Source organism: Carcharhinus amblyrhynchos, chromosome 10 (genome assembly GCF_965287045.1).
Source record: "Carcharhinus amblyrhynchos chromosome 10, sCarAmb.v2.hapA, whole genome shotgun sequence".
Classification (NCBI taxonomy): domain Eukaryota; kingdom Metazoa; phylum Chordata; class Chondrichthyes; order Carcharhiniformes; family Carcharhinidae; genus Carcharhinus; species Carcharhinus amblyrhynchos.
In genome coordinates this window covers 85,043,355-85,068,873 of record NC_137333.1, presented here as the reverse complement: position 1 = coordinate 85,068,873, position 25,519 = coordinate 85,043,355, and the positions used below count along the sequence as shown (strand labels likewise).

Sequence of the window (25,519 nt, the reverse complement as noted above, 5' to 3'; positions counted from 1 at the left end):
CAAAAGGCTACTTAATAAGATAAGAGCCCACGTTGTTGGTTGTATATTAGCATGGATAGAGGATTGACTAACTATAGAATAAAGTTGGGATAAGAGAGACATTGTCAGGATGGCGACCTGTAACTAGTGGAGTGCCACAAGGATCTGTGCTTGTGGCACAATTGTTTACAATATATATTAATGACTAGGACGAGGGAACCAAATGTATTGCTGCCAAGTTTGTGGATGACACAAGTAGGTGGAAAGGAAAGTGGCGAGGAGACGGGCCCTATAGAGGGATACATAGAACATTACAGCGCAGAACAGGCCCTTCGGCCCACGATGTTGCGCCGACCAGTTACAAAAACAATGACCCACTAACCTATACCAATCCCTTTTCGTCCATAAACCTATCCAAAGATCTCTTAAACGCCCCCAAACTAGGCGCATTTGCAACTGCAGCAGGCAGGGCATTCCAATCCCTCACCACCCGCTGGGTAAAGAACCTTCCCCTGACATCCGTCCTGTAGCTACCCCCCCTTAGTTTAAAGCCATACAGATATATACAGGTGAATGGGCAAAAACTTGATGGATGGAATATAATGTAGGAAAATGTGAAGTTATGCATTTGGTAGGAAGAAAAAAGGAGCTAACTATTATTTAAATTGAGAATAGCAGCAGAAAATTGCAGAACAGAGATAAATCACAAAGCTAGCATGCAAGTTCAGCACATGGTAGGGAAGGCAAATGGAATGTTGGTCTTTATTTCAGAAGTATAAATTTTATGGAAGTCTTGCTGAAACCATACAAGGCACAAGTTAAGGCATAAGTTAAACCACATCTGGAATACTGTGAACAGTTTGTCCCCTGTCTAAGATATACTGGGATTGGAGACAGTTCAGAGAAGATTCGTTAAGTTGATCCTGGATATGGAAGGATTTCCTTATGAGGAGAAGTTGAGTAGATCGGGCCTGTACTTATTGGAATTTAGAAGAATAATAGGCAATCTCATTGATGTGTATTGGATTCTCGGGAGGCTTGACAGGTTAGATGGGAGAGTCGAGGACTAGAGGACATCCTCTTAGAGTAAGAGGGTTACTCATTTAAGACAGGACTGGAGGCAGAATTTCTTTATTGCAGGGTGCTGGAGTATGTTCAAGGCTGAGATAGACAAATTTTTAATCAGCAAGGGAATCGTGAATTATGGGGGTAAGGTGGGAAAATGGTATTGAGGGTTGTATCATTTTGGTTGTGATCTCACTGATGCAGCAGATTCGATGGACCAAATGGCCTAGTTGTGCTCCTTTTTTATGGTCTAAATGATAGTGAAGGAAACTGGATGTATTGGAGTCAAATTAGATATAGAAAGATAAGAGAGAAATGAGAGAAGTCAGAAAAAATGTAAAATTTAAAAATCTTCTAGACACTTATTGGCTGAGGGAGTGACTCTACACAATTTCATTTTGTCCTTTTTAGCCCTCCCAAGATTAAATGTCATATCAAGACCACAAATTGCATTTATACAATAATGATCCTATTAATTATGTGCTCTAAAAAGCTGCATTCAGATTAGTTCATATCAACAGCACAATTTCATGATATGTTAGGAAAGCCTTATAACAAGATGGTAATTCTCTTGACTTCAGTGAGGTTAATGGTAGATCAGTACATATTGTCCAGAATTTTTGATGAGTCAGAATTTGTCATGTATCTCTTCTTTACCACAAATATTTTTTTGTAAAATGCACTTAAATGCTGTGAGTTTCACCATTATTTTTACAGCAATTTCTGGGCTAGCATGTTGGGATGGGTCACATGTTTGTCCAATTAGTGGTATGTCATTATTGTGTTATGAAAAACACTGCACATTAAACCAAAGCAACCTACTGTGGATGCTGGAAGTTTGAAATAAAAGCAGAAAATGCTGGAAGTATCCCGCAGGCCTGGCAGCATCTGTGAGTGAGAAATAGAGTTAATTTTGGGTCTGTGACTTTCCTTCAGAACATTAAGCTAATCCATCACTTTTGGGGGAGGTGATGGCCTAGTGGTATTATCAGAAACTCAGCTAATGCTCTGGGGATCCGGGTTCAAATTCCATCAACTGCCGTGGCAGGATTTGAATTCCATAAAATCTATCTGGAATGAAGAATCTATTGATGACCAAGAAACCATTGTAAATTGTCAGAAAAATCCACCTGGTTCCTAATGTCCTTTTAGGGAAGGAAATCTGTTGTCCTTATATGGTCTGGCCTACTTGTGAATCCAGAGCCACAGCAATGTGGTTGACTCTCAGCTAACCTCTGAACAAAGGCAGCCAGGGATGTGCAATAAATGCTAGCTAGCCAGCCATGCCCAAGTCCCATTAATAAACTCCATGGAATGTCTACTTAATTGGTCATAACAGCACAATTTATGACACTGGCAGTACGTTCCTTTTATAATACAGGTGAGTTGTCCAATGCAGTCTCTAAACAAATTAACATATTAGCTGTGGAAAATTAATATTCATGTAGTCCTAGTCAGTGACTCGAGTCCTCTCGCACTGTCCTCATTTGTAATAGCATTATCTAGATGTAGGATTGACTTCTAGGGTAAGATTGAGAAACTGCTATCCTTTTAATCTTCTGATTTAGTTTTTTAAAGCCTTGGCAAATTGCAAGCAGTGGAACTTTTTCTAAACTATCTGCACATCAATCATCAGCCAAAGTGTATTAACAGTAACTAAGCTCCAATTTAAGTAGACAACTTGCTGTAGTTGCTATCTAGGATTTTGTTATCCACTTTCTAATGGCACTAGATTTTATAATGACTTTATGTAATTAGCAGTAATGTACTGTGCGTACATTGGGCCTTTTCTTGGCTTCATTGCAGTCACTGGACAGAATCAGACACTGTGGCCAGGAATTTCTGCTCCCATGTGTGTCAGACAGGTTTGGCGGTGAGAGCAGAAACTAGTGTGAGAAGACCAAAGTTGGGTTTCACCTTGACATAAAAGCAAGAAGCAATCCACCACCCCAACCGACCACCACCGCCTGCGCACCCCCCCCCCACCAAACTCCTTGGCAGTGGCAGCCCACATTTCCTGCCGTTCAATGTTGGAAACCTCATTGGATTACATTAGCATTTCATTATCCCCGCCCCTCACCAGAATCATACACCTGCCGCCCCATGTCAAATAATGCTTCCACTGTGGTGTGATGTCAGAACAGCGGGATGCATAAATGGTCTCAGACGTTGACCAGTGCTCTGGGGTCACTGATGCAGTGGGCGAAGCCAGGAAGATTCACCCAAGTGAAGGATGTTTCCTAGTGTGCTTGCTGTGCAGCAGGACAGCCTATAAATATGGCACCCAGATCATCGAAGCACTCAGCTGATGGCGGGATGGGTGAATCAGAAGCTGCACCTGAGATGTGTCATGGAACCTTTGCTGCCTTTTTACATGAAGTGTACCAGTATATGCATTTAAAAAAAAAAAGCCACTTCTGTTCGCAGCTTTGACACCCTTTTCCCACTCGGCATCAGATTTTGCCGATGTTGGAGAAAATCTCACACTGTGTAATGTGGGTGGCCTATCTGATATCACCTGTTTTACACCACTGTTTGAATTGACTTGCTACCCCACTGATGTTAGGAGGCAGTGTTCATATTAGGGAATGCCGATTCCAAAGTGACTCTTTTCAAAGGAAAGCTATGAAATTATGAAATAAAACCAGAAAGTGTTGGAAATGTTCAGCAGGTCAGGTGGAATCTGCGGAGAGAAACAAATTTAATGTTTCGGGTTGAAGACCTTCTTACGATTGGTAATGATAGTGCCTTTTTTTTTTGACTCATTAAGTTCATTGCTATATTTTTTTGTTTTAATCTATCAAGGTAGCAAGAGCCACATGCATTCAGGACTTTTTTTAAATGGTGATTAGGGACTAGCATTGTCCTTTTTTATAATTACAAGGATGAGATTGCGATCACCGATCGGAATGGTTGGCGTTGTCTTGTTTCTCTAACAACATCACTAAAAGCCTATCTAACAGTGTACACTGACTACTTAATACTGTTAAGATTTCTGACATAAGACATGCTCAAGTGGAAGATAAATTCAAGGCACATTTATAAACTTCTGGATACCAGTGACATCAAGGGGAGATAGCATGGGAAAGCCATGTTTTGGGGTGGATGATCAGCCATGATCTAATTGAATGGCAGAACAGATTTGATGGGTTGAATGGAGCAGGAGTAAGTCCAATGTTCCGATGTCCATCTTGGTGGAGTGTAAATTGATAGAAGGAACTTGTGTGTAAGGTGTTGAGATTGCTTGAAAGCAAGTACAAAGATTTCCACTGCAATTCTGTTCAGCAGCAAAAACCTCCCTTGCTATTTTGAATAGTCCTTGAGTCACTGAAGTTCATCCATGAAGGATTTTAACTATGCAACCCAAATTTTGCATGCCATTCGTGAAAACATCCAGTGCAGACTTGAATTTAGTCTGTGGGTAGTATGCGTTATCTCCATAACAGAATCAAATGAAAATATACAAAGAATTTGGCCCTGAAACAAGGCTAGCAGTCAGCATCAATGTATTTTCTTCGCTGTTCTTCATCCCTTTTTATCTCTAACATGATCATGAACAATGCTGCTTTTGTATAAATACAGTGGTACAGTATGAAACTGGCTTACATTTAGTTCATCCTTGCTGCCAGCTTTTGTACACATGGGTTTAAGACCATTTTATGTTTTTATTTTTGCTCAGGTAGGGCTATGAATCATCATTTGACATCCAGCAAGGAAATGTTGGCATTTCCCATTAAATTAATTGATACTGTATTGTCAAAGCATTAACACCAACATCTATTATCCAATAGTTGTTGTGTTTGAACTAGGCAAATGGAAATGTTTATAATTAGATTTTTTTAATTTTAAAAGTCCCAACTGTCCCATGTGAAAGTTCACGGCAGGTTATGTATTTGAGGCGGAATGCAGCGGGGAAAGCGAGAAAAATGCAAAAATTTGTCAGCAGGGTATCTCCTGCCAAGTTCCTTTTTGGAGAAGCTAGACGTTCACGAGTTTGTACTTTTGTCTGGAGCTGTCAGCAGACACAACATCATTTTAACAACGGGACGTATTTTCATAAGATTACCTCTTAATCAATTTTCGCCATCCCCTTTTAAAAAAAAGTTGGTAAATTACAGCTTCGTTCACAGTCTGTGCTTGAAAAACAGGAATTTATGTAGCAACCCCGCAGACCTTTTTCCTGTTTGGAAAAAAATACATTATTGTTTGGCAGCACTAGGAGACAGCACTGTTAGCTTGAAATATGACCTGTAACTCGCCCATTGATCTAAACGCTGCAGATTGAGTCGGGGCTCCTCTGTAGGTGTCTGTGATTGTTTTTACTGAAAAGTGAAGGGAGGCTCACATGCACCATCAACAGCTAACTGTGTGTAGATACGGCAATGTTGTGACCTCAGTGGAACTCATTCTATAAGTGATTACTTTAATGCCCCTGGTCCCGCTGCTTATGTTTTGGCATACAGTAGAACAAGAGAAATCCTCCAGCTCGATGTTCTTCGAAATGTAAAACCAGTCTTTTATTCTCTACAAACTGATACGAGTTTTCAGCAATCTTGTCGATCCTTATCTGGAAGAAGAGGGGGGGGAAATGTTGCAATAAAAGTTCCAGAAAATGGTGGTATGCATTACTTCTGAACAAGAATATTTAGCAGACACTTAAATCTTTTGGCCCCTCTGCAAACATTAGAGACTAGACCTGATGACGCTAAGCAAGCTAAATAAAATGTTGCCTGAAGATTTCTACATTTTGTTGTAGAGCCGCTATAAGTTAGTGGATAGGTGATCGATTATATTTTGGAACAAATCTACATTACAGCAGTGATTTTAGTTCAAAAGTGCTTCAATGGCTGTAAAGTGCTCTGAGACGTCTGGTGGTTCTGTAAACGCTATTCAAGTGCAATATTTTCTTCTTCAATGTATACTGGTGAATCTTGCAATGGCCAGCAGTTAAGCCATCTGTTCACTGTATATGTAATTGTTCACAAAATCTACTTGCCTACATCCTGTTGGTGTCTAGGTATAGGGCGTTTGACCAGATTTGAATTCAGACTTTTAACACAGGCAAGATTTTTTCCATTGTTGGTGGCAAGGAGTTTATGCTAGTTCTGCTTTAAAGCCTTTTTTGTTCTATCATCAATATTCTCTGTTTTGTGTTGGAGAAATAAAAGATGGCAGAGCATGAACTCCTTTTTTCTGCTGTACTTTAGAAACTGGGTATTTTTCCATTGGGATGTAATGGCGTAATACTAGTTCTATCACTGTTGACAGATATTGCACTTGCAATCAGTTTAATACAATTATGGCTCATCTGAAACTACAATGACAGAAACTTGCATTTTTACAGTGCTTTTAACATAGTGCAATGCCATAAGGCACTTCAGAGGTGTTAATTAAACAAAATATTGCTGAGCCACATGGAAATTTTAGGGTACATGACCAACTGTTTGATCATAGAGAGAGGTTTGAAGAAGTGTCTTTAGTGAGTGTAGAGAAAGAGAGGTTTGGAGTGATTCGAATCCAGGTTGTTCAAGTGGCCATAATTAAAGAAATGCTAATATGTCGGAGGGTTTTTAGAACTGAATAAGATTAGAGATGGGGAGCGATGATGCTTTGGAGAACTTTGAAAATGAATGTGATTAATTTTAAGCTCAAGGAATTGTTTTACTGGAAACCACTGTGGGCCAGTGAATGCAAAGGGTGATGGATGAATGGGACTTGATGCAAGTAAAGGTATAGACAGATTTTGGATAACTTCCAGTTTATGAAGGATTGAAAGTGGGAGGATAGCCAGGAATGGATTGGGATAGTCAAATCTAGAGGCAACAAAAGATCTCATAGAAACTTATAAAATTCCAGCAGGGTTGATTTCAGAGAGAATATTTCCAATGGCAGGAGAATTCAGAACTAGGGGTCATGGTTTGAGGATAAGGAGTAAGCCTTTTACAACTGAGGTAAGGAGAAACTTCTTCACCCAGAGAGTGGTGAATGTGTGGAATTCACCATCACAGAATGTCATTGAGGCCAAAATGTTGTATGATTTCAAGAATAAATTAAATATAGCCCTAGGGGCTAAAAGGATCAAGGGAAGGGAGGATCAGGATATTGAATTTGGTGATCAGCCAATGATCAAAATAAATAGCAGAGCAGACTTGAAGGGCCAAATAGCCTGCTCCTGCTTCTAGTTTCTATGTAAAAGCACGTCTGAGGGTTTTAGAGTAGCATGTGAGCTGAGGCAAGGCTGGATTCAGGTAATGTTTAGGAAGTCAAAATAGGCCGCCTTAGTGATAATGTGAATGTGTGTTCGATAACTCGCCTTGGGGTCAAACAAAGTTTGTGAACCATGTGGCTCAACCACAGCTGGTTGTCAGGGTGAGGGATGGAGTTGTCAGCTAAGAAATGGAATTTGAAGTGGTGACCCAAGACAATAGCTTCAGTCTTCCCAATGTTTTTACTCATCCAGTACTGGATGCTGGGCTAGTAGTTTGACAACTTGAGAAGTTGAAAGAGGCAGTGGTGGGATGGTGCTTGTGTCTTTTATCGTCAGTTTCTGCATGTACACTGAACTACCGTACAAGCTAAAATAGGCACCTGATCAATCCATGGACAATTTTAGTTTCATTAACCAAGGCATTAAAAGTAATGCTATCTTATTAACAACCTTTTCTCTTTCTCTGCACGTCCCCTGGCCCCACTGTGGTCTACAGGCACAATACATTGTTAGAAACCTACATTTATGGTGAGTGGGTAAAGCAAAAATACTAGGAATCTTAGATTATTGATTGTAAACGCTGAACCAGAGCTTGCTTATAAAGCTATGGTGTTTCTGTCATAATGAATGTGGGTTCCACCCTTGCAGCAGTCCATTAATAAAATTAAGACCACAAAAATGAAAATTATTCTGCACATTTAGTATAGAATACATGATTTTAGACTATTCCAATGATTAGCAGAATGTATAAGAAACTGATATGTATGAAAAAAAAATTGTGTATGTATCATATGTATAATTTGTGCAGTTTTGTTATAAACACTCCATTGCCCCACAATTTTAGCTTCAAAGTACCTCCTGCAAAATAACTGCCTTGGAAAGCCAAATCTTCAGATCCTTTTCATAATTGAGCCACATGACTCCAGTAAAGTTTTGTTCTGGTCTACCACTATATAGTACAACTGGACATGCAGACTAGAGGGTTGCCTCTAGTCATGCTTGTTTGTTTGACTAGTTGTGAAAATTGAATGCAAAACTACTCATTTGGTATACCCCGATGATTTAATGGTTAATTTGGAATACTCCCCTAATTCTACTCCTCACCCCACAATCACCACCAATTTTGGGCTGTTGAGGCAGGAGCTTCAAAGGTAATTGTGCGGTTATGTAGCAAGCTATTAATGGCAGTGCACAAAAGAAGTGGTTCTGACTCCATGATTTGCATTTCATTTTTGTAGAATTCAATCCGTCACAACCTGTCACTGCACAGCAAGTTTGTAAGAGTTCAGAACGAAGGAACGGGCAAGAGTTCTTGGTGGATGCTGAATCCAGAAGGGGGAAAAAGTGGAAAATCTCCCAGGAGAAGAGCAGCATCCATGGATAACAACAGCAAGTTTGCCAAAAGCAGAGGGAGGGCGGCCAAGAAAAAGGCAGCACTTCAGGCGGGCCAGGATGGCAGTGCAGATAGTCCCGGTACACAGTTCTCAAAATGGCCTGGAAGTCCCAATTCCCACAGTAATGATGACTTTGATGCCTGGACCACTTTCAGAACAAGAACTGGCTCAAATGCTAGCACGTTAAGTGGAAGGCTTTCACCGATCATGCCAGAGCAAGAAGATATTGGTGATGGTGAGGTTCACCAGATGTCACCATTGGTCTACCCTGGTGGCTCCAGTAAAATGCCATCAACGCTGCCAAGTCTAAGTGAGATGACTAGTTCTATGACAAATTCCATGACTGAAAATGTAATGGAGGATCTTTTGGATAACTTAAATCTTTTGTCCCCAAATTCATCAATGGTAGCATCTACCCAGCCTTCTTCGGTGTCGCTAATGCAGCAAAGCACTGGCTATTCTTTTCCAGCACAGAACACAGCCATCGGTTCACCGACGCCAGATTACAGAAAATGCCTGTATGCTCAAAGCAGTATGAATTCCCTACAGCAAATCCCTTTGCAGACTTTTCAAGAGAAAAAACAGGGCTTTGGACCGATCACTCAATATAACTGTTCACCAGGACTCCTTAAAGAATTACTAACTTCCGACTCCCCACCTCATGGTGACATGTTACCACAAGTTGATACTGTGGTATCACAAGCCAGTAATCGGATGGCCAGTCAAAATATGATGATCCCCACAACGTATGCTAATCAGGCAGTTCACACCAAGATGATGAACCACAGCATCCAGCAACATGCAGTACATAGTCAACATTCAATCGCAATGAATGGTCGTGCCTTACCTCACACAGTGAGCATCATGACTCATCCTCCAAATATTCGACATCTATCCACACCAAAAAGTCAGCTACAAGTGCCTATGTCTTTGCAAATCAATGCAATGGATCCATGTTCTATTAACAGTAACGGTGGTTACGGAAGAATGAATCTTGCTGCTGTGAGTCAGGAGAGGCTGCCTAGTGATTTGGATGATATGTTCATTGAAAGGCTGGACTGTGATGTTGAGTCCATTATTCGTAATGACCTTATGGACGGCGAAACTCTAGATTTTAACTTTGACTGCTATTCAAACAGTGCAAAGGCATCCACGCACAGCTGGGTATCTGGCTAAATTTTAGAGAGGTGGGTATTAGATCTTGTACCAAAACTGCATGCTTCCACTTTGTTTATTAATGTTAATGAGATTATAATTCCAAAATGTCACTGTAGTGATGACTGTGAGAAGAAGTGGAACTGGAGCGCAAGTGTCTCTCTTGATCTTACAAAAAGGGGAAACAAAGCTCTAATAGTTGCTCCTGATTCTGTCTTGACCCAAGTTCACCTGATGGGGAAACCATAGTGGCTTCCAGGGAGACAGGCAGACAGGCAGACAGGCAGACAGGGAGACAGGCAGACAGGGAGACAGGGAGACAGGCAGACAGGGAGACAGGCAGACAGGCAGACAGGGAGACAGGCAGACAGGGAGACAGGGACAACATATACATATAATATACACATACACGTGTGCTAGCAGTTGGGAATTTATAATGGCATCAGATCCCAATTTGCATATTTCAGAAAGAACTCTGGTTTGCCACAGGATCAGAGAAGCAGATTAAGATCAGAGACCATGAAATCCATTTGGTGCATTTTGGTAGACAAATCTGCTGATTAGGTTAATTACACACTTGGCTGGTTAAAAATTTTGTGCAGAACTGATTTCTGTAGTTTCTGAATTTGTAATTCTGTCTTTTTAAAGGTGGTTTTGTAGTGTATATATACTATCTCATATCAGTAGTGCAAACTGAGAATCATCTTTGAGTAGGTGCTGGTTTAGCAAGACCCAGTTAATGCATTGCTCCGTGCAAGAGTAAAGTGACAAAATCTCAAAGCTTTGAGAGGAAAAAATGTATAGTTACGCAACTTTCTTGTGAAAAATCATTGAACATAAGACACTTGCTACCATCTTCCAGGTTGATATTAAGATAACTTTATTCCACCACAGTGAAAGAAGCTTTATTTTGTATTTTTATGGTCAAATTGCATTCTATTGTTAATGGACTGGCAAACTCCTGCATGTGCTGTGTTGATGTCACTTGCCCCTGAAGGCATGAGTTAAGTTCCACTGCACACTTGAGCAACTCATCTAAGTTGACACTTGAGACCAACTCTAAGGCTGCACAGTCAGAGATGATGTCTTACAAATGAGACTTGGGAACAAGATCCGATCTCCTCACATGCAGTTGAACATATGTCATGACACAGTTGAATGAAGAGCAAAGAGCTCTTAGAGTGTCATTCCTGTCTTAAATGACATCGCCAAAATGGCTTATCTCATTTGATCTTTCTGGAACCAGCCTGCGTGTAAATTGGTTACTATGATTAGCTACCCAAACAACCCACTACAAAAAAAGTAATTCACTTGGCCATTTGAGTGTGCTGGGATTGCCTGAGGATATGAAAAAAAACAATATAAATGCAAGTTTGATTTTTTTTATTCATTCTTTTCCTTGTATGTAACATCCTTCTTCCAGCCACATGTAGGGAAGAAAGCTTCTGCTCATTTCCTCCTCCAGACAGTGTGGCCAGACTTATTTGGATATGCAACCACAGAGGATTGGGATATGTGTTTGTACCCACCTCCTGTGAAGTCTGCTCAGTACTTTTGTACATACAAGCTTCAATTTACTTTTGATTTAATGACTTTTTAAAAATGGGACTTGGGAGGATCACCTTTCTATTTAAATTTATGCTGCAGTGCTTGTTCAGTGAGGATTTTTGTAGGTATATTTTGATACAATTGAGTATTGAACTGTTGTAACTTCATGTTGCATGATATGCAATATTAAATGTACTAATTAATCCCATATTTATATGAGAAATTAAGTATTTAATTATAGAATTTGTGTGTGTGTGTGTGTGTGTGTGTATAAGTTTCCTGCAGGTAAACAATTCCTGTCAAGTGTGGCTTAAATACTTTTAAATTGTTGTGTATTATATATATATATACATTTGAGCACGTTGTATATAGATATTGCTAGAGCAATTAATGGATTGTGTTTGGCAATAGTGCTGTTTGGAGACTTACAAAATAGTTCATACCTGAGTCCAGTTCACAAGGTTGTAACCTAATCGAGAATTTCAAATGACTAAAGCAAAGCTCAAGTCATTTATAACAGTTGATTGAATCTTTGAGATTAGATTAGTCTCGGGCTCAATCCCTGACTTTCAGAAGTTACTGTAAATACTGATCTTAAATGAGAGGTTTTTATTCATTTATGTTGAATTGACTTTTACTACAATGGCAACTTGCCTTTAACATAGTTGCTTCACAGGAATGTTATCCAACGAAATTTGATACAGATGTGCATAGATGAGAACAATTGACCAAAAGCTTTGTCAAAGAGGTATTTGGTGAGCCAGAGTTTAAGGGACAGAATTCCAGAGTTTACGGATGGGATTCTCCAATTTCATCTGTGGCCATCTTGCTGCCAGTGAGAACGGAGAATTTGGCACTCAGCCAAAACTCCCCATTCACTGCACCAGCATCAGAGAATCCCAGTAGTGGAGGTTTTCAGCGTAGGGTTTTAGCAGAAGCACAACTATCAATGGTGCACTGATTAAAACTAGATAATTAATTAAAACTCAGTTGGTTGACAAGCTAAACCTTGCCAGAGATTTTGAATTTCTCTTGATCAAGGAGTTTAGTTTGATTCCTTCTGCCCACCACTTAAGTTCATCTGACTCCTGATTTTTTTTTTCAGAAATGCCTCTGAACTGCAGTTGAAAAATTTAAAATCAAGTGTAAAGATGAAGCCCTATTTCTGAATTATTACAAATGTTAATTTCACTTGGCTTAATTTGCAACAGTTCAATAGGTTTATGCCTCTGTGTTTGACACTGTTTTTTTCTATTTTCTTGTTAAACTAGATTTCTCTGAAGGCACCCAGACTGGATTGACATCATAAATTGGGAAAAGCAGTCCAAAGATGTCCTTCACCCTTACTGAATCTCTTGATAAATGCTCCCTTTTCCCTTTCATCATACTTGGCAGCATGGAACATTTTCCTGCACAGGATGTTTGCCCAATGTTTGCAGGTTATGTGCTGCTCCAGATAAGGCCTCTGGAATTTGGAACTGTTTGGTTACAAAGTGCCAAACTCACTACAGAATGTCATTTCAAACATATATGCAGTGTGCTTAATTAACAAATTTACTTTTTAATTATGAGCATTACATGGTCCTGGTCTGGTTGTTAACTATGGCTGTAACAAGATCTGCTCCCAACTCTAGTACTGTATTGTGAAAATTTCCAAGTAAATAATATACTTGCCATTTTATTTTAAAACACCGCTATTATATGATGGTGGTGAGTCCTTCACTTCTAACAAGTCGGACTCAATCTGCAGCTAAGGTTAGATTTAATTTCAAAACTTGCCAGTTTGTAGTAGCAAATCATTGTATCAGTAATTCTGCCCCAGAAATTTGGGACAAACTGCCTGCATATCTCATATGTAATTGTTGCTGAATCTTTCCATCATACCACAGGGATTGTATTTGTACATGGGGTGCTGGTTTTAGTGAGTGACTTTAGACGATGGGCACATTTCAAAATATTCCCAACCAATAACAGGTCACATGGTGGCACTATGGTTAGCACCCCTGTCTCTCAGTGCCAGGGATCTGGTTCAAATCTGGCTTCGGGTGACCGTCTTTGTGGAAGCTCTCCCTGTGTCGGTGTGGGTTTCCTTCGGGTGTTCTGGTTTCCTCTCACAGTGCAAAGATGTGCAGGTTAGATTGATTGGCCATGGTAAAGTGCTCTTTCGTGTCAGGGGGATTAGGAGGGTAAATGCATGGAGTAACAGGGATAGGGGTTAAGTGGGATTGTTGCTGTTGCAGGCTTGATGGGCTGAATGGTCTCCTTCTGCACTGTAGAGATTCTATTCATAGATCCACAATCCAACATAAAGTTATAAGCACATGTCCTTTTCCTAATACGCAATGCATAAGGAATTTAAAAAGAAATGGACTCTTAATGATCTGATAACATTGATTTTTGTTCATTTTAAAGACATTGTAATGCAAGTGAGTGGGGGTATTAACCGAACTCCACTGTCAGGGAACTAGATCACATTGGCTACCCATTTCACTCTGTCTGCTGAAATCAGTGGAGAATTGTATTAGGCAGGGTGTAAAACAGGTTTCCAATCAGGCAGATTAGATTAAAATGATCTCCTTATTAATATTCAAATCATTTTTCACCAAGGGATTTGCAATACATCTTATGGCATATAGTTCAAATATGTGGGTAAACTTTGAGTGATTTTTGATTATTGAAATGTAGTGATTATTTGCAGTGCTTTGTTTTAATACACCCAGTATGTTGCTACATAGTTTGTAAATAGCTATTCCATTCTTTCGATTGAGCTGTCACCATGTTCATACCAGTTTTATAAACACAGGAATGCCACATATACCAACCATCCTATATAAATTACAAGATCATTTCAGTGTCGCCCTTTCTCAGGGTCCTTGGTGGTTGTGACCTTGCAGAGTTGAAAACTAATTGCAGCTTGGATTTTGACATTGTGAAGTTCATAGTTTTCTAAAAAAACAGAAGTTGTTACACTTTTGTATCTTAAAAACTCACTTAATTTAAATTAATTTTGTCACCGCTTAACTGGCAGGTGTTTCATTTGTAATAATTGTGGTTGTTTCAAATATCCATAAATTGATCACCATGCCTGCTCTCTCTGCAGTCTGGGGGACACCACAAGCAGGAATGTTGCCAATATGAGGCTGCAACCTTAAGAGCCTTTACCATTTATTTAACTTGTGTTCTCCCAAGCATAAGGCCAAGGCAAATAGCTGGCAGCATGAAAATTCCACTTGACCACCTCAATACATGGGAAATGGCTTCTGTTTGTGTCCTCTGCTAAAACTAATCAGATTCCTGAAATTAAAAGCTAGTTATTTGGCACTGATATGCTAGATCTCCACCTAGTTCTTCAGTTTTAGACATAAACATTAGTGTCACACTGCCACAATCTACCTTGATGTTGAGAAACGCCTTGTCATTGAGAAGTTGACTTGATGGCCTATGCAACAATATTTTTATCCAAGTGCAGTTTTAGTTGGCATTGCTTAACTTTAGGAAAAGACCCCTGCGAAGATGTTTCTGGCTGTGACTCCAGCTCATGCAACTAGCTCTTTGATTCCAACATCGTTTGTTTTAAACTCAGATCTCCACAAGCCAGACTTTTGGTCCAGTGCAAGGGATTTTAGTGCAGAAGCTTCTTTTTGAGTGATGAACTGTTTTAGGTGGATTGGCACCCATGTTTTGTTAAACCCCTGACTTTTTAAAATATGCAAGTATAATAGATGCACTACTTTGTGTTTTTATTAATGTGTTTTTGGTGCATTAGGTTTTCTTGACATGTAACAAGCTTCAGCTTTATTGTCTTAGGGTACTTTATTGAGCCTGAACAAACACTGGAATGATGTTCGAATCTGTTTGCCTACGAATATTCTGAAACTCTAGCTCTCCAGATGGATAGCTGAGTGAATTGTAGTCACCATGTGCTCCCCTATAGAAGATCACCTTAAACTCAATTCATCACCAAATGCTTGAATCGCCATACCCCGTCCTTCTATGCACATTCCCCAAATATGTCAGAAGGTGTAGCCTTTTCCGTGAAGGAGGCAATGCAACTGTTTACTTTCACTCTGGCAATCAGGCTTGTGTATAGAATTGTACACAGTAAAACCTGTAACATGCCTGTTGCTGATGGTTGGGAAGAAATGGCATATTCCTATTATGGCTTTGAATGGGACGATCGTGCAGAAACAACTGCATAGAATTTTTTTCATGTGCTGTCTGCAAAGAATGGTACCCAAATTGTAATCCTAGCTTATTGACAGATTTATTCAATTGAGAGGGCAGGTCCATTTTTTTCCTCAAAGACCAATTTTTGTGACTGCTTAGCATCCAGCACATCAACTTAAATTAGGTAGCTTCCTCCTCTGAGTTAGAGGACGTAGGTTCAACCACACTGTAGATATGAATACATATTTTAGATTGACATTTCAGTGGGGAATGTTACATTGTTGAAAGCGCTACCTATTGTGCCTGAGGCCTCATCTGCAAGCTCAGGTGGCTCACAGCTCGCAAGGGAGAGTATACAAAGAAAAACAGCGTATTCTCCCAGCCAACATTTCTGTCAACCAAAATGAGCAAAACAAAATTACATCGTCCATTCATTTGTTGGTTGTGGGATCTCACCGTGCAGAAATTGACCGCTGTGTTAATCACAAGTGGTTACATTTTAAATGTAACTCATTGGATGTAGAGTTCAAAGATGCAAAGTTTGTTCTCTAGTCTTTCACTCGCTCTCACCCTTTTCTCTCATCGTTGTCGGTCTCTCGCTTGCCTTTTGCTCCTTCTGCCCTGCTCGCGCTCTCTCTCTCTCTCTCTCTCTCTCTCTCTCCCCCCCCCATGCCTTTTGCTCTCTCTCCTCTTCCCCTCTCTCTCCTTTTGCTCCCTCTTGCCTTTTGCTCTCTCTCTCCCTCTCTCCTTTTGCTGTCTTCCCCCCCCCTCACCTTTTGCACTCTGTCTCCCTTTCCCCCTCTCTCGCCTTTTGTGTTCTCTCTTTCTCCATAGTTGTGTAACAGCTACAGTACTTGAGCTGACGTATATCATGTTGGAACACCAAGGTCCACATTCCATTCCCTTTTCCGCTGCAAACAATTGACTTTCTGTCTCAGCTGAGCTGCCATGGAGTTACCTTGAGGAAAAACAGGCCACTTTGCTGATGGGGACATGAGTTGCTGTAGTTACTGGCAGTTGGTTTTCATAATGGCAGAGACCCATCAATAGGTGTAGCTCTGATGGCACGTTGTCCTGACGTTTCTGGATGGCAGAAAAAGAACTTTTTAAGATGAAAGTCATTTTAAAATATTCAATCTACAACATGGCCATCGCACATTCTTTGGAATTGCAAACAACCAAAAGATGCAAATACTTGTTCAACCAATTAAATTTGTTACAGCGCACAACTGACAGCTCGATCAGATGACATTCAGTGTTATAGTAGGGTTTTGTTTGGTCAAACTGACATGTTTAATAGGTAAATAGTTAAAGAATGAAAAATCGTGAGATCTGCATTTGTTAGTGATTTTTTTTTGAATTATGTTTAATCAAAACCAGTACGGCAGGTCACAAGATTTATCATTTTTTCCTCCCATGAGTTTACAGAATCACAGAAAAAAAAAGAATCGGGGCATCGTGCACCTTCAGATTTTTTTATATTAACTGGATTAAAATACAATTTTTGTATGTACGCAGTTAGATTTTTACATCCTAGGGGGTGCTATTAAGTGACGTTTGCTTTTTTGTAAATATGCGACAACTCAAAAGTATAAGTTTTCTAAATTTAATCAGTTTTGCCTGATGTGGATTTTTGCGCAGGGACTAATGTAAAGTTGTAAGTTTTTTTTGTTACTTTTTTTTGATCAGTTATTTAACAATCAGATTTCTTACACAAGTTTTCATTCTGCTTGACATTATACTAAATTTGAAGTACCACAGAAGTGTTACGCTAGATGCTTGTACAGTTTCATAACTGTATTTCATTGGTCATCTTAATATTGAAGCTCAGAAAGCTTTTGAGTAGAACTACCTTAATTGTAAATGATTGCTCTGTGAAATGTGCAGATCTTACCTATGCAAAGTCTTAACTTTGAATTTTTTGCAGATTTGTACTGTTAAAAGTATATTATAAAATAGAATTATTCAGATATTTTAAATGTAACAGAAAGATGTATTGTTTCAGATATAGTTGTATGTAACCATACATGGTATATAAAGTTTATTTAGAAGTTAATGATGGAAATCGTACTGCTTTTGATAAACCTATACTATTTTTCTTCAGTACAACTAATGGATGTTATGTACTGTTTGATGTAAATGACTGAGCAGCGTCAGCAGAGCATCCCTAGGAAGAGGGAAGAAAACATCATTGGACCAATTGTTTTTCAATAGAAAATTAATTGCACTTAAACTTTTTAAATGTTTTAATAAACATTACTTTTATGAATCTAATGAAATTTAAGTACTTACATATTAACTTATCAAATTAGATGTGACTTATCTATTGCATCTCGTTTATAAATTAAAGTTGCAATGGGCATAGATTTTCTTTTTAAATTGACAATTACCAATTTGCACAATGCTGACCCTTCTTTTGACGGATGTTCCGCAGACCAATGGCAACCTGAAACTGGCATGTAAATAATGCTTGCTCCAGTACTACAGACTGTAGCAGTACTTGAAAGTTTCACCACTTTATATCTTTTCAGTAATGTAGGCTGTAACTAAATATATTGTTTCATAGACAAGTGCCTGATAATGTACATTAAAAGACACAAGAACAATCTTTGCTGTTATTGTATGGAGCCATAATAAATGTATATAAATTCTGTTACAGAATCGGCATTGTGTTGCTGTCTTTTTTTCTGATTTATGGCGAATCATCTGAATTGTATTTTCCCCTTGAAATGGGGAGGAGGAGGAATCCCATTCTTGCTGTTTTGAGAGTGTACAGATGGGGAAATGAAGGAAATTTTGAGCAGTGACATTCCACATTCTATCTATCTGCAATATGGGCAGTGCCATAATGGCAAAGGCAGCCAGTCTCCCAGGTGTGCGTGACACCACTTGAAACAGTTTTATTTTTAGGCTTTGTAAGTAAAGGGCCTTATGTTTATTACATGATTTCTGCAGGAATCTTGGCATTGCAGATTGCTTTGCTCAGTGCATTCTGGTCTACATGTGATCTAACTAGTGGCCATTAAAGGATTAGCATTAAAAAAAGTAAGAATTTTTTTCCCGTTTAACTTGATGTGGATTCCCATGAGTTAGTGCTGTCTGTGATCCCTCCACTCCCATTTCTCTCACAGAAAATCCATATCAGATGATATGCTAGAAGAACAGTATTCAAAATATGTTCTTTCAATTTAAGGAGATGGGCAAAGAAATGACTTTTTTTTTAAAACAACAAACGTGCAAACATTGGATTTGAGTTTCATTATTGACCGTTCACTGAAAATCTAGTCAGTGTGAAGCTGAAGGAAAATCCAGCCAAACTTCAAAATAGCTTTATTCTCACTATCTTTGTAGAATATTCTATACCATTTTGGGGATCCAACCTCTCTCATGACATTGAATTGGAGAGGATTTGTAGAAATGGAAAAGAGAAGCAAGAAAAAAAAAATCTCATCACATGAAGTATTCTACAGGCCAGAGTGTGAGAGGGTAGAAGAACAATTCTGAAGGGAAATCACAAGAGCTGTGCAAGGGCTATCGAGTGGTGATACTGGGGAGCTTTAATTATCCAAGTACTGATTGGGATAATGATTGAATCCTCCATGGAGTGTAATCCCTATCAGATCGCCATTCTGCTCCTATTTTTTTTCCACACTGTTCCACATTCCTCACCTGAACTTCCAAATTGCACCTCTTCAGAAATATGGAATATACCTGTTCTGAGTCACCGTTCGTATGGCAGGATCACTGGGGGAAGCCAAGCCATGCTCTTCTCCACCCTGTCTTTTGGTAAGCTATTTACTAATACAGTGAAAAGCCTCTGGACATTATTTTCACTGGTGAATGATTGAAGTAAGTGAATATGGTGGTAGGAGGCAGACTGTGCCAGCTGGATGGGGCAGGATGTAATGCTGGCTCCATTCTCACTCCCCACAGATGCTGTCAGACCTGAGATTTTCCAGCATTTTCTGTTTTTGTTTCAGATTCCAGCATCTACAATATTTTGCATTTCTATCCAGGTGTTGGAGTCAGGATCAGGTCAAACTGGAGAAGAGTCCATTGTATAGTTACCAAGGAGTTGAACATGAGGCTAGATTTTACATGCCCCCACTGGGCTTGTTTTTTGTGGGTGGGGGGGTGGTCATAAAATGGGGTGTCTGCCAACCCTACCACCACCTCAGGCATTCTTGAGTTCCCCCCACCCCTATACCATGATAGAAGAGGTGGGAAAATTCCAAAATCAGTAGTCAGCTGAAGCTGCCAGCCACATGGTGACACCAGTGGTTAACACTACTGCCTCAAAGCACTGGGGACCCGGGTTCGATTCTGACCTTGGGTGATTGTGGAGTTTGCACATTCTCCCCATGTTTGAGTGAGTTTCCCCCTGTCACTCCAAAGATGTGTAGATTAGTTGACTTTGCCATGGTTAATTGCCTCTTTGAAAGATGTGTGGGTTAGCCATGCTAAATGGGCGGGAGTTATGGGATAAAGGAGGTGGGCCTGCATAAAATGCTGTTTCATAGACTCAGTGCAGACTAAATGGACTGAATGGTCCCCTTCTGCACTGTAGGGATTCAGTGGCCCCAGTGAGGATAACAGATCCGAAAACCTATACGTTATGAGGAAAAACTCAGTTGTTCTTGTTGGGGAAAAGATGGGGAGACATGATTCTGCTTTGAAACCAGTTGAGAGTGCTTGGAAATGTAAACATAAGTGAGCTAACTGACATTGAGTACGTAACTGGAGGATATAGATTCAATGTTAATCAGCTTTAACTGAGATGAAAAATCTTGCCCCTTCTAGAATACTTTAACTGCTATGCTGGGAATTTGTTTATGCTGTGACAATAAGCCTATCCAGCTAGGACCTAGATAACTAACTGGTGATTCAAGAATAGGTCTGGTGATTCGGGATCATAGAAATGACTGATGGGACACGATGCTTTCTGCACTGCTAACATCTGGGGGCTGCAAGCGACAGCACAGTGGGGACTTGTGTGAATGAATATTGTGGAGTTTTGCTTAATTTCCTTTGGGTCCTAAGGTTTGTATTTGTAGAGAATTATGGAGCTGAGACGGTGAAGCTAAAACTCAGGACTTTAGCATTACATCTGTGATTGCTTCTCTTCCAGCTATGTGACTCACTGAGATATCACATGTAAAAACACACTCCGTTACAAAGTCCCTTTCCGGAGATACTACACTGGAGGAGCAAAGGTTATCAGTAAGGATGTGATCTTTGATTTTTTTTAAACAATGCTGCAGGATTAGGCCAAATATTTGACTCATTCTTACAAATACAAATTCAAATTCTTACAAATTGTTTTCCAAGTTTCCGAGAAAATGTGACCCTTATTGTGAAATTACCGAATTTTTTGTGAGCCTTTATAAAACTTAGGTAGAGGTGAAACTGCAGGATAGAAATGTTAATTATTTTGTGACAACCAACACAGCTTGTTCCTTTGAATAAAGTGTGTTTCCTTCAATGTTCAATTTAAACCTAAACTTCCACCTTTTGCACACTTGATAAACAGCTTATTTATTAGTGTCACAAGTAGGCTTACATTAACACTGCAATGAAGCTACTGCGAAAATCCCCTAGTCACCAAACTCTGGCACCTGTTCGGGTACACTGAGGGAGAATTTAGCAAAGCCAATGCACCTAACCTGCACATCTTTCAACAGAGGGGAAACTGGAGAAGCCAGAGAAAACCCATGCAGACATGGGGAGAATGTGCACAGTTGGTAATCCAAGCTGGCAATTGAACCGAGAGTTCTAACTGACCAAGGAATTGTAGTTGTAAACTGGTCCATGTCACAATACGACTCAATTAGGAACAGTACTTGCTTCTAATTGTAATGCTTCATTTATCAGTCTTACCATTCATCTCTAAGGAAGCCAAAAAGAATCAGATATTCTGTGAATATTTTCATGCATGCTTACTTCCCCAGTAGACTAGCTGAGTTAGTGAATAGCTCCTGCTCAATTGCTCTTGGTCTGCATTGTCTTGGCAGGTTTCATTTGGAATGGCCATAACTGAGGTTATGACAATTCTCCTGACTTATGACAGTGAGCATAGATATTTGGCCTCCCTGTTTTTGATTTGCTTTTGATTATTATCAAGTGACTGCTATTTTCTGGAATTTTTGGGTGAGGACAGGAACTTGTGGTCTGTCCTGATGTTGACCACCACCCCTGGAGTGGAATAGCTGAATTTGTAAAACGTTCATATAAATAGTGGCAACATGCAAAGGACCAAAGGCAAGCCGAAACCACAAAAATAAATTAGCAAGTGAGGAGTCACTGCTGTCGGCTAACTGAAGCTTGGAAAGAAAAATCTGCTTGACGTCCAGTTGACTCTCACGTACTTGTGTGTTAAAGACCCTACTTTGCCTTTATTCCCCATGTGTTAACTCCTAACAAAAGTGGAAATGCTGCTACTTTCAGAGTATTGTGTACATGTAACTTCTGTATTACTTCTGGGACATACACACAGAGCACTTTAGCCAATACACAGGAAAGACTTCACTTTGATTTGCAGTTTATGTTGCCAATGTTCGTTGGAGTGGCAGTAGCAACGATCTAACTGGCAAACATTTATGTCAAGCCAGTGACTGAGTTTCTGTCTTCATACGGTGACTCAATCATATACTTAAAAGGAGGCCTTGCAGAGAAAGTTTCAAGAGTTAGCTTTCAAATTGAAGTGTGAAACCACGAGGGTGGTAATCTGGGGATTATTTCTGGTGTGACTTGGAAGGGATGAATTAAATGCATTAGGGTATGGTTTAAAAGGGGTAGAAAGGAGGCTTTCAATTTCCTGGGGCAGTGAGGTAAATTATGGGACAGGGAAATTATACAGATGGCTCTGACTCAGATGAAATTTGGGGGGTGGGATTCTCCCAACCTGCTGGGCTGCTAAAGCTGTGACGGAGGGAGGGAGGCCAGCTACCAGGGTTGACCATTGGGTAGGAGGGGTGGGTAGGCTTTCTGGGAGAGAGGGATGCCAGTGAGGGGTAGGAGGAGAGATTGGGACTGCCGGTGGGGGGAGGGACGGGGGAAGATCGAGACGGGATGGGAGAGAGAGGGTCAAGACTGGCCCAGACATGTCCAGGAAGCCACTGATCAGAGGTGGGGGGTGGGGGGGAATCACATGGCCAGCGATCGGGAGGCCAGCAGTAAGGGGCTACTGCGCATCTGCCAATCTCGGTGCCAGTATCTCCAGTGGGAAAAGGTCCCGCCCATTGATTTTTCACAGGATTCACATAAGGGCTCTCTGCACCACACAGAGTGTGGGAAATTCATTCTGAAAATCCCACTGAATAAACCAACAGGGTTTACTCCAGTTTTTACATGAATTCGACACGTAGATTTTTTTTTTAGGAGAATCTTTGTGTTCTGCCTGAAGGCCGTTGCTTGGGTCAGGACTGAGTTTATTGCTCTCCTCCAACAGATTAAGAGAAGGCAGGGGCCACGATCAATTCAGTGGTGAAGTTGGTGTCAGGCCTGGCTCCCTAACCCTGTTGCAGGGCCTTTCCAAGGTGTAAACGCCTTCTTGATAGCTCAAAACCTGGCCCCTAACCCTCCCACGCCAACTCCTGAAAAAGTTTGAATCTATCACAGCTTGCCTTAGCTGACTGCAGTAGCAGCAATGGCCATCACTCTCAGTGGTGCTGCTGGCCTCTGAGCTCTCTTGGGGGATGGGGGGAGGGCTGTGAAAGCCGTCTCCAACCTACAAAAGGCAGCAATTCTTCCACTTGACCTGGCTCACCTCTGACAGGTGGTGGGAGGAGCCACAGCACACTATTATTCAGCCCATATTCTTCTCCATGATATTCTGTCCTGTGCCAGTCTTCTTTATCAAATAACTTCCTTCTATTTTCAAGTCATCCAGCATTGAACTCCTCTCCCTCGCACGCCTCCCTCCATAACATCTCTTACTGGTTCGCTTCCTCTTAAGGTACGCCCTGCCCAGTCTCTCTACTTTTGCCTAATTGCATACAGCACATTCCTTTGTTCACTCTCATTAGTGCTTCTTTATTTGTTTCTTTTCCTGTCCAGCCAATCCTTTCCCTTTTGCCTCCAAAGCCACATTTCAAAGATATTTTGCAAGTTGTTCTCCTTTTTCTGTAGGGTCTAAGCCTCCCATCTGTGCAAAACAACACTTCAGGTCAAGCTCTTGGGAAGATCTTTGAGTTCATTCAGCTTCCCAGTTAACAAATGCCCCTTCTTACTCAATGCAGCCTTTCCCATTGCCACCATTGTTCTTGTATCTTCTTCCTTCCCATTGTATCTTCTTCCTTTCCCATTGCCACCCTTGTTCTTGTATCTTCTTCCTTCTGTGGATATTATGCTTCCTAAGTAATTGAGTTCTTGTACCTGTTCTAGTTCTTTTCCATTCTATGAATCAAACTGCAATAAAGTTTTTATTATCTAGTGTGTGTGGAGAATGGGTGGTGCCAGTTAGTCAAAATTGCCAGTTAATGGAGAGGCCCAATTGTCAATGGAATATAGCACATACTTGTAGCATGATCAGGAAGTAAAGGACAATATTCTTTTTACTTCTAATCTGCAACAATATATTTAAAGTATAAAATTTATAGAGCCATATACGAGCTCTGGATAACTTCATATTGCTTCTGGTTAGTGACAATTCATATTGGGGGAACATCAGAAATTCTGGTTGGTGGAGAACTCTGTTTGCTAAAGTGCTGAATTACACAAAGCTTAATTCAAGTGGTGGAGCAGGACCCAGAATAATAAAATGGGAGAAGGGGAAAGTACAACAGAACCAAAAGATTAAAGCTGGAGGCAAAAGATACAAAAGCTACTGCACAGAGCAGGATGTGATGGATGATGAACTATGCAGATACTAACACAGCAGGTAAGTAATTCTGTGACGCCTATGACCACACAGGAACCATCAAGCCAGAATTTGCTGTGGTTGTACATCTGATGGCATTGGCCATTAGCTCGTCTTGCTTTTGCCTGTTCAAATTAGTAAATGCGTTGCGTGATGTGGGTGAAGGTGCGAACAGATAACGTCACGGTAAGGGAAACCAGATACCTGGAACCCGTGTGAACTGGGCAAGCAACTGCATCTCTTAACCAACCAGATTGAACGGCTGTGAAATGAACTGTAAAAGGAAATGTAAATAAAAATGGATAGATTTAAGTCAGATCAAATACAAAGAAAGAAAGATTTGATGAAGAGAGTAGGGGTGGGGGACAAAAAAAAGTAAAACTATTTAAAAAATATATTATACAAATTAAATCTCCAACCTTTAAAACCTGAAGAAATGAGCTATCACACATAGCAAGCTAATGTTTTTTGACATGGAGATTTACCAGCAGTACTTTAATACTGCTTTGATTGAGATTGACAGGACTTCCTGTGGCAAATTGAGTTTGTATCTACTGTGCAAGTAAGCAAGATTTACATTGCTCAATGCAAATCAATACTGAACCAGATAACGTGATGCCATTTTTGCAATGCTAAATTTGATGCTTAACTTTGGATTTTGAGATTTAACCGTGCAACTGCACTCTCCCTCCCTGCGCTCCCCCAAACCTGGTTTCTGTGACATTTGTACGTAAATGAGGATGAGCACCATTAGCCTTGCTGTCATTCTGACAGAAAATTAAAGTCATAAATCAAAATCTTCTGCCTTCCTTCGGATTCTATAGATTCAATCTGCCACTACTCTGCCCAATTTGTTGGCCATCTAAGTCCTGTTGCAATTATCACCATCGTCCTCCATCTTTGCATCATCAGCAAACTTTGAGGTTTTATTTTATATTCCAGTATCCAAACACCAACATGCCATCCTCCTCCATTCTGAAAAACAACAAATGATCACGACTCGCTGTTTTTCCAACTTTGAGCCAAATGTATTTTATCCAAGTTGATACTAATCCTCCTATTCCATGAGTCGCAATTTTGCTGGTACTTTGACAAAAACTTTCTTAAAAGCCATGTCAAAAACGTCGCTTCCATTTCCTTCATCAA

The 25,519-nt window shown here is 40.2% G+C and overlaps 1 protein-coding gene across 1 annotated transcript in view; it reads left to right on the top strand.

Annotated features, from left to right (window-relative positions):
- Positions 1–18,160, top strand: part of LOC145349129 (forkhead box protein O1-like) — an 85,554-nt gene extending 67,394 nt beyond the window's left edge. The window contains exons 2-3 of the mRNA XM_080197501.1: positions 8,491–9,833; positions 12,621–18,160. Coding sequence (XP_080053627.1) covers positions 8,491–9,822 — 1,332 coding nt within the window. The 3' untranslated portion in view covers positions 9,823–9,833; positions 12,621–18,160. The remainder of the gene's footprint in view (positions 1–8,490; positions 9,834–12,620) is intronic.
- The last annotated feature ends 7,359 nt before the right edge of the window (positions 18,161–25,519 follow it).